Genomic DNA, 14,593 nt, shown 5'->3' on the forward strand with positions numbered 1-14,593 from the left:
TGTCAAGTTCACGACATTAACCAATATTATTAATCTTTGAACTTTGCAAACACTTGTAGTTTGAACAGTTTCTTGAATCAGAATCAGACATACTTTATCAATCCTCGAGAGGAAATTAAAATTTTCAGCACAATCCCATCCAAGGTCAGACAAACATTACAGGGAGACAGAACAGGATCGATGACGGGTCTGCCAACTTCCGGCGCCCCTTACAAAAAAGGTGTGATACAGGTAAACAAGTGGGGGGGAATGGGAGAAAAAATAAATAAAAGATTAAAATAAAATAAAATAATAGGTCTAAGCCTGGGCCAAGGGAAAAAAGTGGATTATGTTAGTACATTGTTTCACTTATTTACCTAATTCCATAATTTAATTCCACATACTGATTTGCTAAATGTTTTAAGTGTTGTACATGCATACAAATGTTTCAAGCTAGGATTCATATGCGTTGATAAAGCACTTTGTGGGGGGCGTGGCTAGGTTGGTAGAGCGGCAGTGCCAGCAACTCGAGGGTTCCAGGTTCGATCCTCGCTTGCGCCATCCTGCTCACTGCCGTTGTGTCCTTGGCCAAGACACTTTACCCGTCTGCTCCCAGTGCCTCCCACACTGGTTTAAATGTAACTTTGATAATGTGTTTCACTATGTAGAGCGCTTTGAGTCACTAGAGAAAAGTGCTTTATAAATATCAATCACTTCACTTTACTTTCTGGTAATATTTTATGTGGCCTGTCAAAGGCTGGAAATAATATGCATTGATGAGGCACTTTCTAGCCAAATTAATTAGTTATTTCAATTTTGACAGAAAAATGCATTGCATGCAATTGCCCATCTGTTAAATGTGCCTGTATATTAAACATTGATGGTTTTTTTGGGATGTTTCTTTGAAGAGCTTCACAAGCAAAATAGGTCAATCCCCATTACCTGTATTGCTAGCAGTTTTTTCGGTATTCGAAACTCACAAAAAACAGAAAGACGTGTGTTCTTGTCTCACATAAGGATTGTGAACGATGGGCAAATTCCAAAAACATACCAAAGCAGGGTTTTTCAGTGTGCCGGATTTAAAGTTAAAGTACCAATGATTGTCACACACACACTCTGCATTTGACCCATGCCCCTGTTCATCCCCTGGGAGGTGAGGGGAGGAGTGAGCAGCAGCCGTGGCCCCGCGCGGGAATTATTTTTGGTGATTTAACCCCCAATTCCAACCTTTGATGCTGAGTGCTAAGCAGGGAGGTAATGGAATCCATTTTTATAGTCTTTGGTATGACTCGGCCGGGGTTTGAACTCACGACCTACCGATCTTAGGGCGGACACTCTGACCAGCAGTTTGTGTTCCTCTTTCTATACAATGTCCTGCTAGCAATTGCACAACATCTGAATTATCTGATCATGCAACAAGATATTCCAAGCTTTTTTTTTGTCGTCAAAATTAATATATTTTAGTCAGCTTGACAACAGCAAGTTCTCCATCAATATAAAAAGATTACCCATGCAAATGGTTTATTGAGGTTATTATGTTTATTTTATTATATATCCCCTCTGAGGGCAGCCATAATTGTAAAAATGTGTTTTACACTCCTAAATAGTGTGATGATTTGAAGTGTAATTTAAGCATGTCCAAAACAAGTATGAAATACTATTACCATAACAAATGATTGCTTTTAATTCAACACTTGGGATAGTGACAAATGACAATTCATGTCTGTGTCTCTCCTCCCAAGACATCGGACATGTGTTCAGAATGCAGCCACATCATCCAGCTGTCTGCTAATATGATTTCCAGCAAAGATCACAAGGTATTAATGTTGTTGCCTTCTTCCATTCAGTGAAACCAGAACGTTGCTTTGTCCACCCGTTGTTTTTGCACAGGCCCTCAGTGTTCTTGTCCCTAATTGCTTCTGCAGGAGCATGTGTATGAAACCTTGCATGCACTCTGCCAACACCTCCCAGACAAAGACGCGTCTGAATGTGACTCTCAAATGAAGATGTACTTGCCCAAAATGCTGCGACGAACACTTGGTCAAAAGGTATGCTATGTTGTCATATTAAACATACAGTGCATCGGGAAAGCTTTGACAGCCTTTTGATTTGTTGCATTATTCCAAAATAGAATAAATTAGTGTTCTCAAAATGCCACGGACAAAGATGCCCCATAAAAAAAATGTGAAAATGTTTTGTTTTTTTAACATTTGCAAATGTATTAAAACTAAAGAAAATCACACGCACATACAGTGGGGCAAAAAAAAATTTAGTCAGCCACCGATTGTGCAAGTTCTCCCACTTAAAATGATGACAGAGGTCTGTAATTTTCATCATAGGTACACTTCAACTGTGAGAGACAGAATGTGGAAAAAAATCCAGGAATTCACATTGTAGGAATTTTAAAGAATTTATTTGTAAATTATGGTGGAAAATAAGTATTTGGTCAACCATTCAAAGCTCTCACTGATGGAAGGAGGTTTTGGCTCAAAATCTCAAGATACATGGCCCCATTCATTCTTTCCTTAACACGGATCAATCGTCCTGTCCCCTTAGCAGAAAAACAGCCCCAAAGCATGATGTTTCCACCCCCATGCTTCACAGTAAGTATGGTGTTCCTGAGATGCAACTCAGTCTTCTTCTTCCTCCAAACACGACAAGTTCTTTCAATTTTGACAGAAAAATGCATTGCATGCAATTGCCCATCTTCTAAATGTGCCTGTATGTTAAACATTGATGGGTTTTTTTTTTGTTTCTTTAAAAAGCTTCAGAAGAAAAATAGGTGAATCCCCATTATACCTGTATTGTTAGCGGCCAAGTGATTAGGACACCTGATTCTGATCATTTGGATGGGTGCCCAAAAACTTTTGACAATATAATGTATCTCTGTAGCAATCCGCTAATCAGGCCTGTATGGTACAGAGGCCAGAACGAAGCCATTTCTTAGTAAAAGAAAAATACGTTTTTTCAGATCATGAGAAACAAAATTCTCTAGTCTGATGAGTCAAATATTGAACTCATTGGCGTGAATGCCAGGCGTGTTAGAAGGAAACCAGGCACCGCTCATCAGCAGGCCAATACCATCCCTGCAGTGAAGCATTATGGTGGCAGCATCATGCTGAGGGGATGTTTTTCAGCACCAAGAACTGGGAGACTTGTCAGGACAGAGGGAAAGATGGATGCAGCAATATACAGAGACATCTTGGATGAAAACTAAAGCTTCCCCTCCAACATGATGGAGCTTGAGAGGTGCTGCAAAGAGGAATGGGCAAAACTGCGCAAAGACTGCTGTGCCAAGCTTGTAGCATCATGGTCAAAAATACTTTAGGCTGTAATTCCTGCCAAAGGTGCGTCAAGAAATTATGAACATGTAATTTTTTAAAAATGTGTAATACATCCGCAAAACAAAAAACATATTTTCACATGGTCATTTTGGGGTAGTTTGCAAAATTTTAAGGACAAAATTGAATTTGATCCATTTTGGCTGAGCGTCACAAGGCTGTAACATAACAATATGTGGAATAAGTGAAGCGCTGTGAATACTTTCCGAATGCACACACTGATACCCTCATTGCATGCTTTATGTGTAAGGACTGTGTGTGATTGTCTTTTCTAGGAAGTGAAAGCTACCTGTTCAGCCTTTAGGCTGTGTCCGACCGACAAGGATGAGGAAGAGAAACTTTCCCAAGATGGCACCGTGAAAGCCGCACTCACCAACACTCATCCCAGTGTAAGACATTAGAAGTGGAATTTTCAGTCCACTAAACTCACTTCCCTATAACACTGATGTGTTTGTTTGTAAGGCAACTGTTAACTTATTTAGCGACGTGAGCGATACGGTTTAAAGCAGGGGTGTCAACTTAGGTTTTATTGAGGGTCACGTCACAAATATGGCTGTCCCAAACAACAGTCAATATATACGAATAGAAATTTATCCGGTAAAAGTTTTGATGGATAGGTGGATAATATTAATGGGTTAGATTTGTATTGCGCTTTTCTTGACACTCATAGCGCTTTACAAAGAACTGAAAACCCATAATTAATTCCACTCTACAGTGGTAAGCTACATTTGTGCCCACACCTACCCTGGGGTAGACAATGGAAGTGTGCCTGCCAATTTGCAACTACGGCCCCGTCGACCACCAAAAAACATTCGTTGACAAACATGCACCCATATGAGTGGCACTGGGAGCAAGGTAGGTGAAGTGTCTTGCCCAAGGACCCAATGGCCATGACAAGGATAGCGGAAGCTGGAATCGAACCTGGACCCCTCAAGTTGCTGGCACGGCCGCTGTACCATATGAGCCACGTCCGTGATAACTTACTTTTGAGATTGTAAGTCAATATGATAGACCAGGGGTGTCAAACTCAAATACAGAGTGGGCCAAAATTTAAAACTGAACAAAACCGCGGGCCAAGGTTGAACAAATTAACCTTTTAATAGGGACCCAAACAAGTTTTGCATTGAATATTGAACAAGCAAGGCTTATACAACTTTATAGCGACATGTAAAATCGAGTTTTAAATAATAATAATAATAATAATTATTATAAAATATCAATGGCATATCAAATAAAATTTAAATAAAAATTTAATGCCTCTTTTCTATTTGCAGCCCTCTGAGGTAAATATCAAAATAAACTTTTTCCACAGGCTAATAATACATTTGAAAATAAAATAACAATAATGAATTAATCAAACATTCAAGCCTTGAAGTAGCAAGAGAACTAAAACGTTAATTATTGCTGGGGGGTGGTATATTTTAGCGTCCCCGAAGAGTTAGTGCTGCAAGGGGTTCTGGGTATTTGTTCTGTTGTGTTTATGTTGTGTTACGGTGCGGATGTTCTCCCGAAATGTGTTTGTTATTCTTGTTTGGTGTGGGTTCATGTTTGGTGTGGGTTCACAGTGTGGTGCATATTTGTAACAGTGTTAAAGTTGTTTATACGACCACCCTCAGTGTGACCTGTATGGCTGTTGAACAAGTGTGCTTGCATTCACTTGTGTGCGTGTGTGTGTAAAAGTCGTGTATATTATGTGACTGGGTTGGCACGCTATTTCTATGTAGGAAAAGCAGACGTGACGACAGGTTGTAGAGGACGCCAAAGGCGGTGCCGTTAAGGCACGCCCCCAATATTGTCGTCCATGTGGAAATCGGGAGAAATTCGGAAGAATGGTTGCCCCGGGAGATTTTCGGGAGCGGCACTGAAATTTGGGAGTCCGGGAAAATCGGGAGGGTTGGCAAGTATGAGTATTACCGGTGAATGCGGTGTTACAGCGGCACTGACACTGTATAATACCGGCGGGCCAGCTCTAATGTTAATTTCATATTGCCTCAAGGGCCAAATGAAATTACACGGCGGGCCAAATTTGGCACCCATGTGATGGACAGATATTTCAGTATTTATTTTTGATAACCCCCGAAAAATGATTGGAACCTTTTGTTGCATGACTATATAAAATTATTAATGTAGAACAGGGGTAGGGAACCTATGGCTCTGGAGCCAGATTTGGCTCTTTTGATGACTGCATCTGGCTCTTAGATAATTCTTAGCTGACATTTCTACATTATATCCGCTGGTAATCTTTCAGGTTCAAACATTGATGACATTTAATAAACAGACGAGGAGCAAGGAATTATGCAGAGACAGAGTTCAATTTGGCTCAATGAGGAGACATGTGTTTTGGGCTGTATTCTAGTAACAGATCCAAACTACGTTCTAAAAGTCCAGCCTGTGTGCTTCCACTATTTATTTGGGAGGTCCCTGTTTACGTCACTGAAGATGTCGCTGAGGGAAGGAGGTAATCTCGACAACTCCAGTTAGACACAATATATGATTATGCAAAAATGCAAATGTGTTTGTTGTGGTGATATCGCCTTGTCTCTCTGCTCTGTCCGCGTCACGGCGGTGTTCGGCCTTGGCAGTCAGCGGGCCGTTCCTGGACACAGACGCTGATACCAGACTGAATGGCAATCTTTTGGATTGTCAGCTTTGCACAGACAATGAAAAATACCACTTGAACACAATTGACAATAATTAATTATAGCAACGGCCCTCAAGCATAAAAGTTGTGTGATAATATATACATAATTATTCTAACATAATCACAATGTTTAAAAATAACATTAAAAATATAAAACATTCTCATGCATTTTAATCCATCCAACCGTTTTCTACCACACCTGTTCAAGAAGTCGCATTAATGGTAATGGTTTTATTTATTATTGGTTAGCTTCGGAATAAAAAGGAATATTAAAAAGAATAAGAGACTTATTATACTTTAAAAATGTTGGTCTTACTTAAAAGGGCACGCATTTTGTTGTATTCTGTGTAAAAAAATATTATATGGCTCTCACAGAAATACATTTTGAAATATTTGGATTTCATGGCTCTCTCAGCCAAAAAGGTTCCCGACCCCTGATGTAGAACATAGGCAATTGCATGCACTAAATGTTTGTTAAAAGTGGCGGACCTTTTAAAATGAAATGGCGGGCCACTTAAAGGGGTTATGTTATGTTTTTTTCTCTATTTAATACACTTTCTTGTGGTCTACATAACATGTAATGGTGGTTCTTTAGTCAACATTTAGCAGAGGTTATGTTTTACAGACCATCTTCAAGCCACTTTCTGACCGTCTTCAGAATGCACCGTTTTGTGGGCGGTATTATTTACGTGCCTCCACTTTCACTCAGTCTTCTCCCAGCCATCTTTGGTGTAATCTTTAGTGCTTGCATTTGGAGTTTAATGACAGATATAAGTTCAAACCATGCATGCACTACTTTTTATTCCAAATGGCAACAGCAGAGGAGCCATGTTAATGTACGAGCCGGTCTGCCTCACAACTAGAGGATAGTGAAAAGGGAATGAGCTTATTGACTACAGCAGGGGTGTCAAAGTCAAATACAGAGTGGGCCAAAATTTTAAACTGAACAAAGCCGCGGGCCAAGGGTTGAACAAATGAACCTTTTAATAGGGACCCAAACAAGTTTTGCATTGAATATTGAACAAGAAAGGCTTATATAACTTTATAGTGACATGCAAAATCAAGTTTCAAATAATAATAATAGTAATTAAAAAATGATCAATGGCATATCACATAAAATTGAAATAAAAATTGAGTGCCTCTTTTCTATTTGCAGCATTCTGAGGTGAATATCAAAATGAACTTTGTCCACAGGCTAATAATAAATTTGAAAATAAAATAACATTCAAGCCTTGAAGTAGCAAGAGAAAGTGCATGAATAAATTGTTAATTATTGCTCAGTTTGCTACATTGATTTGCTTACACAATGAATATGGAACAAGCAATAATTATATAACATAATAGTGCAAAATCAACATTCAAAAAACGAACGGGAAAAAAAATGGTCAAATACAATTTCAATAAAACATTTAATGCCTCTTTTCTATTTGGAGCCTTCTGAGGTAAATATCAACATTACATTTTCCACAGGCTAATAAATCTTAAAATAATAAGATGGGTGGGGTTGGTGGTGGGGCGCGGGTTTTGGTGGTAGTCAGTGCTGCAAGGGGTTCCGGGTATTTGTTCTGTTGTGTTTATGTTGTGTTACGGTGCGGATGTTCTCCCGAAATGTGTTAATTGTTTATACAGCCACCCTCAGTCTGACCTGTATGGCTGTTGAGCAAGTATGCATGGCATTCACTTAAGTGTGTGTACAAGTTGCATATGTCATGTGACTTAGCCGGCACGCTGTCTGTATGGAGTAAAAGCGGACGTGACAACATATTGTAGACAACGCTAAAGCCAGTGCCTTTATAGTACCGGCGGGCCAGCTCTTAATGTTAATTTGATATTGCCTCAAGGACCAAATTAAATTGTATGGCGGGTCAAATTTGGCCTGCGGGCCTAAGTTTGACACCCATGGAATACAGCTTCAGACTACAATGGTGGACTCACTTAAAGCTCTTTGGGTAAATTTCTACCAAAGCCTGCGTGGTTTGATTATTTTTTGTGTGACTTGTGTAAAACCCAAATACACAATACAGGTACCAATAGGTAAAGTGAATTTAGCATAATAGGTGCCCTTTAAATGATCTGATGGACCGTGTTAATGGACATGATAGGCCACATACTGTACAATGCCCTGGCTAGCCAGATCTTAGTGAGTTTGACACCTGTGTTTTAAAGAGTGAACTCAATCAAGCTCTTGTATTGCATCTCAATATGTGGCTGTGTCTTCTTTTCTCCATCAGGAACAATTTAACCCAGCTTGCACCCTGTGCTTGTATATCATCAAGAAACTGGAGACTATGTTGCCCCAGAATATGACAGAGGTATGTGGTTTATTTTTGTATGTATTCGTTTTTGCAAAGCAAGACATGCATTGTGGACGGGGCAAGGGAAGTACACTGTGCGTTTGTAACACGACATGACGCCTCAATATTGCTCAATAAATATTTCATTCTTCAAAAGACATACATTTGAAACTGTAATTGTATCTGCTAGTGAAGTTTCCGTGACTTGATTGAAAGATGACAGGTAAACAACAGACAAGTTAGACTCGACAGGCCTACAAAGTATTAGTAGTGAATGTATTAGCACAGACAATATATTAATTAGTGTAGAGACAAAGTTGTAATGTGTGACGAGACAGCAATTTAAACGCCTGCACAGAATGTAATTATCGTTTACGATTTCCTTCTGTCTTTGACGCATGTCACGTTCACTTAGACTTAAGCGTTCAGTGACAGTTTTCAGGTCCTTAACTGCACTTTTTTTTATTATTTTGCCCATCATACACAATTCAGTTTATCTGTCTGGTGCAGCTGACTTGGGCCGTCTTTTCCAGTTGATTTTGGGTAGGTGGGAAACAGTTTCTACCACTGCAGAGTTAGTTAGAACAAACATTTTTTGCATTTTTTGTGATGCAATCTTTTAGTGTTCTATTCGCCAGATACACAAAGCGTTTTGGTGATGGTAACGTGTGCAGCTGTTTTTGTAGGCAAGGCTTAGAAGTTCAACATTTGCACCATCAAGTCATGTCGATGTTGTTGATAAACTTGTGTTTCCCTGACAGAAATTGTATCCACTCCTTCCATCCTGACTCTCTCGGGCCCCCGTCTGCTCCAACGTTTGACACTCTCTTGTTGCCTTTTCATCTTCTTGTGAACAGTATAGTTCACTCTACGTATATTTACTCTCAAAAATATAAGCTTCTAGATCCTCAATTGTCCCAAAGTACTCATAATCTTCCTCTCTCACAAAGACTGCTACGGTTAATGGTTGCAAACAAAGAAAAGGCTTTTTCGTTGGCAGAAGTATAGTGTCCATTGCTCTGTGAAATCAATGTGCCCATGAAGAAGTTCCGGTAATGCTTAAAATGACCAAAATAGGGTAACTATTACATATTATTATGAATGTGCCTGTTATTACATTACATATATACTTATAGCATGTTTTGGATATAAAACATTGGTGGACGTTTTTTTTACCCTGAATTTCTACTGAATGCGTAACAGCCGCAGAATGGCGCCGCCACGGCAGCTGACTTTCTGTTTCCATTCAAGTCTTTGTGTCGGTTTGCACCACGTCCAGCGCCCAACATACGCAATGCTTCCGTTTTTTGCCGGTTGCTGAAACATGGCGGTTCAATTTAGCTCAAATCTGCTTGTGTTAAAAGGAAGTCATGCACAAACATGAAATACATTATTCGGTTTACCTTTAAAATAAAATACCCAGTTTTCATTAACACTAAAGCAGTGTTTTTTCCAGTATGCCTGATTTGTGTTCATCAATCCGCAGGATGCTTTAATGAAGCTCATGGGCGAGGTCTGCGATCTCCTTCCTCAGAGCTACAAGGCTGAGTGTGATGAATTTGTTGACAAATATGGCGTGCAGATAGTAGAGTTTCTTCTTTCGTCGGCCGCTCCTCACACGATATGTGCGCTCCTACACGTCTGTTGGTTCAAGGACTTGCCTGCTCCAGGTTAGTTGCAGCTTCTTTTACAAGCTAGATGGTTCCTACTTTCTAACCATGTGTTCATTCTGTGACAACTTCCCAGAGGTTCCTGTCCCCTTAGACTGTGAGTCGTGCCACACACTGGCCTTGCTGAGCCGACTTCAGCTGGGTCTCAATGCCACGCAGCCTCAAACATCCACTTTCCTCCAATCTGTGTGTGGGCAATACCCAAATGCCATTCCAAAGGTAGGACTATTTACCCTAGCTATGAGATTCTTCAAACCTTCATACCATTTCTAAACCATTATCATACAGCGGAATGTAGCAAGATGGTTTCTGGAGTTATGTTGCATTTGCAAGTTCTTTCTAAAGATGTGACTGGATGCCAGGTGATCCATCTAGAGCAGTGTTTTTCAACCACACAAGTGTGCCGTTAGATACAGTCTGGTGTGCCGTGGGAAATTATTTGACCTATTTGGGTTAAAAATGTTTTTGGCAAACCAGTAATTATAGTCTGCAAATGATGTGTTGTTGTTGAGTGTCGGTGCTGTCTAGAGCTCAGCAGAGTAACCATGTAATACTCTTCTATATCAATAGATGGCAGCCGGTAGCTAATTGCTATGTGGATGTAGTTAACAGCGGGAGGCAGCGTGCAGTGAAAAAGTTGACTCATGCTTAAAGGCCTACTGAAACCCACTACTACCGACCACGCATTCTGATAGTTAATACATCAATGATGAAATCTTAACATTGCAACACATGCCAATACGGCCGGTTTAGTTTACTAAATTGCAATTTTAAATTTCGCGCCGAAGTATCATGCTAAAACGTTGCGGTATGATGACGCGTGCGCGTGACGTCACGCATTTTAGAGGATATTTTATTCCAGCACCGTTCACAGCTATAAGTCGTCTCTTTTCATCGCATAATTCCACAGTATTATGGACGTATGTGTTGCTGAATCTTTTGCAATTTGTACAATAAATAATGGAGACGTCAAAGAAAGCTGTAGGTGGAAAGCGGTGTATTACGGCCGCTTTTAGCAACACAAACACAGCCGGTGTTTCATTGTTTACATTTCCGAAAGATGACGGTGAAGCTTTACTATGGAACAGAGCGGTCAAGCGAACACGGTTGGATTGGACCACACACACAAATTACAGTGTATAATGCAGCAATCATTTCGAAAGATCGTGTTTCGAAGAGGGTCCCTTGCGAAGGGCAGAGATGGGTATCGCCACCACCCCGTCGACTGGTGCTGAAGAAATGTGCGGGGCCGACCTTCAGGTTGTACAGGTACGACCATATAATCTCACTAAAACACTAGTAACACAATAAGCAGATAAGGGATTTTCCAGAATTATCCTAGTAAATTTGTCTAATAACATCTGAATCGCTCCCACTGCATACCGTAGTCTTTTTTTTCCCTAGTCCTTCACTTTCCTCATCCACGAATCTTTTATCCTCTCTCAAATGAATGGGGAAATCGTCACTTTCTCGGTCTGAATCGCTCTCGCTGCTGGTGGCCATGATTGTAAACAATGTTCAGATGTGAGGAGCTCCACAACCCGTGACGTCATGCGCATATCGTCTGCTACTTCCGGTACAGGCAAGGCTTTTTTATCAGCACCAAAAGTTGCAAACTTTATCGTCGATGTTCTCTACTAAATCATTTCAGCGAAAATATGGCAATATTGCGAAATGATCAAGTATGACACATAGAATGAACCTGCTATCCCCGTTTAAATAAGAAAATCTAATTTCAGTAGGCCTTTAAACCAAAAATAAACTATAGGTGAGTGCCCCTAAGAAAAGGCATTGAAGCTTAGGGAAGGCTATGCAGAACAAACCTAAAACTGAACTGGCTACAAAGTAAACAAAAACAGAATGCTGGACGACAGCAAAGACTTACTGTGGAGCAAAGACAGCGTCTTCAATGCACACCCGAACATGACAATCAACATTGTCCCCACAAAGAAGGATTAAAAACAACTGAAATATTCTTGATTGCTAAAACAAAGTAGATGCGGGAAATTTCGCACAAAGGACGACATGAAACTGCTACAGGAAAATACCAAAAAAAAAGAGAATAAGCCACCAAAATAGGAGCACAAGACTAGAGGGAAAACACTACACACACAGGAAAATGGCAAAAATCTCTAAATAAGTCACACCAAGTCGTGACAGTACACCTACTTTGAGACAAGATCTATATTGATGCATGGTTGGTTATGGTTTAAAGTCATATCCAACAATTGCGACAACAACTTTTTACTGTCAACTTAGTTTAGTTTTTTAATGATTTCTGCTCGTAGTGTACCTCCGAATTTTTCCTATGCAAAAAATGTGCCTTGGCTCCAAAAATTGTTGAAAAACACTGGTCTAGAGTGTACATCAGTCATCCTTAGTTCGTTGGGATAGGTGGTCTTCGTTGATTGGGGATCACAATCTATTAAAAATCTTGCAATTTTCTTGACTTAAGTACTTAAAAGGCCCCGCTAATGCTGACAACATTGACACTTATTTCATAGTTCTGGACCTAAAAAGTATGTCTACAGGTAAAATTGTACCAAATATAGACAGTAGTAGGCTTGTTTTCTAATGAGTTTTAACACATTTAGAATGCCAACTTTTAGCTCCAAAATGTGGGCGGGCCTGTATCATCCTGCTGACTTCACCAGGAGAAACTGGAGGCAAAATTTGTAATTGCACAGTGTGTTTTGCTAGCATCTTAATCCTGAATCATGCTATTTCCACACTGAATCTGAAGGAATGATCCAATATGTCTGCCAGATGCATTGTTGCAGGGCAGAGCAATACAAATAAGGAAGGGGTCAGCTTGCATACATATCTAAATGATGGGAATATGAGGAAAGTATGGACCTTTTGAGTCAAATTGACTCAAAATAATGTGGTAGACCAAGTGAGAGTATTGAAGAGATCATTTTAATGATTGACTTCAAGGGTAGTCGACTTTGTTTGAAAAATATTTAAGAGTCAGAACCTGCAAAAGAAATTAGAAAGAAGAGCAGTCCCGTCCACAAAAACGAAAAAAAAAAAAGTAAGCCGCTAGTATAATAAAGGTATTATTTGCTTATCATGTTAACCTTAAAGGAATCATACACGAGGGCGACAAAAATATCCAATTAAGGGGGCGACAAGCATACCGAGTCTGACGATGGAGAGGGGGCATTCCAAGTACAGTTGGTTATCTACAGATAACTGAAAAGTAAGGGTGTAACGGAACACAAAAATTTCGGTTCGGTACGTTCAGAGGTCATGGTTCGGTTCATTTTCGGTACAGTAAAAAAAAATATATATATATACATTTTTTGGTTATTTAATTACCAAATTTGCAAAATCTTCCACCAAAAATATTTTTCTTAGTGGAATATTTGATGTGAAGTAATCAGAACCTTGGATAGGTCAATAATTCATAATAACATTGACTTTGATTCAATATTCCCTTTTGAGCAATGACAGTTTGAAAGAAAATAAAACAGCTTTGTTTTATTAGTCAACTATGACATTTTTTCTAAATTACATTTAGCCCTTAAGATTTTTTATTTTACTTTTGTTATGTTTTTGTTTATTTTGATAGTATTTTTAGAAAGTGTCTTGGGCCTTTAAAACATTAGCTGTGGGCCGCAAATGGTACACTTTTGACACCCCTGCTACAGGTAATAAAAAATAAAATCGGATAAATCTATGGATAAAAAGCAGAGCCTGGTGACGCATGCACGTTTATCATAACTCTCTCGCTCTCTCTGTCTCTGCCCCTCCCTCACGAATGCTGCTGCGTGCACAATGTGTTTTGTTTTTAACCCCTTCTTAACCCTGAACGTACATTGAAAATACACGCAACCCTAACTCAAAATGCCGGACATTTGAGGCATTCAAGAAACTTCACCCGGCAGCCCCGCAAAAGAGGACATATCCGGTGAAAAGAGGAGGTATGGTCAGTCTATCGTAGCCCGGTCACTGCTAGCATGCCGTGTGTTGTGCCTCGGTGTGCATTGTTTACACAACGTGCTGTACGCTATTTAATATGTCCGTGTGGAAACTCGTTCGGTACACCTTCGAACCGAACCGAAACCCCTGTACCGAAACGGTTCAATACAAATACACGTACCGTTACACCCCTACTGAAAAGGTAATTGTGGGGCGGACATTACTGCCGGATTCATTTTCAGCATAAAAAATACATTAAGAGAACTTGTTAGTTAAATTTAATTCATCTGGATGTTATGGGTCTTTAAAGTAATGCATTGTCTTTTCAGTGCGAGGCTTTCACCAGAATCTACGGCTCTCGACTCCAGCAGGTTTTGGGAAACCAGGCAGAGTACGCAGACGTTTGTGAAGTAAGTGCACAGGGCGAATTATTTCAAAGGAATCCTATTCTACTTAGAGTGAAAAGTCCTTTACTATAGTTACTACACAACACAACTTTTGTGAGAAATGACAGGTTTTGTAAAAGTGTAGTACTTGAGTTTTTCTTCACTATTGTGTCTTGTAGTGTAGTACTTGAGTTTTTCTTCACTATTGTGTTCAGAGAGCTGACCTGTGCAGCACAAAGAAGTCCGACCTGCTGGGAAGTAATCCGTGCACTTGGGGGCCAAGCTTCTGGTGCAAAGACTCAGACACAGCTCAGAAGTGTGGTGTAAGTTATACACGTACTGGCCGCTTAATTTTACC

At 39.9% G+C, this 14,593-nt stretch overlaps 1 protein-coding gene across 5 annotated transcripts in view; it reads left to right on the top strand.

Moving 5' to 3' along the window:
• Positions 1–14,593, top strand: part of sftpbb (surfactant protein Bb) — a 63,767-nt gene that overhangs the window by 48,427 nt on the left and 747 nt on the right. For all 5 annotated transcript variants that reach the window (XM_061906649.1, XM_061906644.1, XM_061906647.1 and 2 more), the window contains exons 4-11: positions 1,722–1,796; positions 1,905–2,027; positions 3,596–3,709; positions 8,193–8,273; positions 9,742–9,925; positions 10,002–10,144; positions 14,179–14,259; positions 14,451–14,558. In XM_061906649.1, coding sequence (XP_061762633.1) covers positions 1,722–1,796; positions 1,905–2,027; positions 3,596–3,709; positions 8,193–8,273; positions 9,742–9,925; positions 10,002–10,144; positions 14,179–14,259; positions 14,451–14,558 — 909 coding nt within the window. The remainder of the gene's footprint in view (positions 1–1,721; positions 1,797–1,904; positions 2,028–3,595; positions 3,710–8,192; positions 8,274–9,741; positions 9,926–10,001; positions 10,145–14,178; positions 14,260–14,450; positions 14,559–14,593) is intronic.

This window comes from Nerophis ophidion, linkage group LG07, assembly GCF_033978795.1.
Source record: "Nerophis ophidion isolate RoL-2023_Sa linkage group LG07, RoL_Noph_v1.0, whole genome shotgun sequence".
Taxonomy (NCBI): Eukaryota; Metazoa; Chordata; class Actinopteri; order Syngnathiformes; family Syngnathidae; genus Nerophis; species Nerophis ophidion.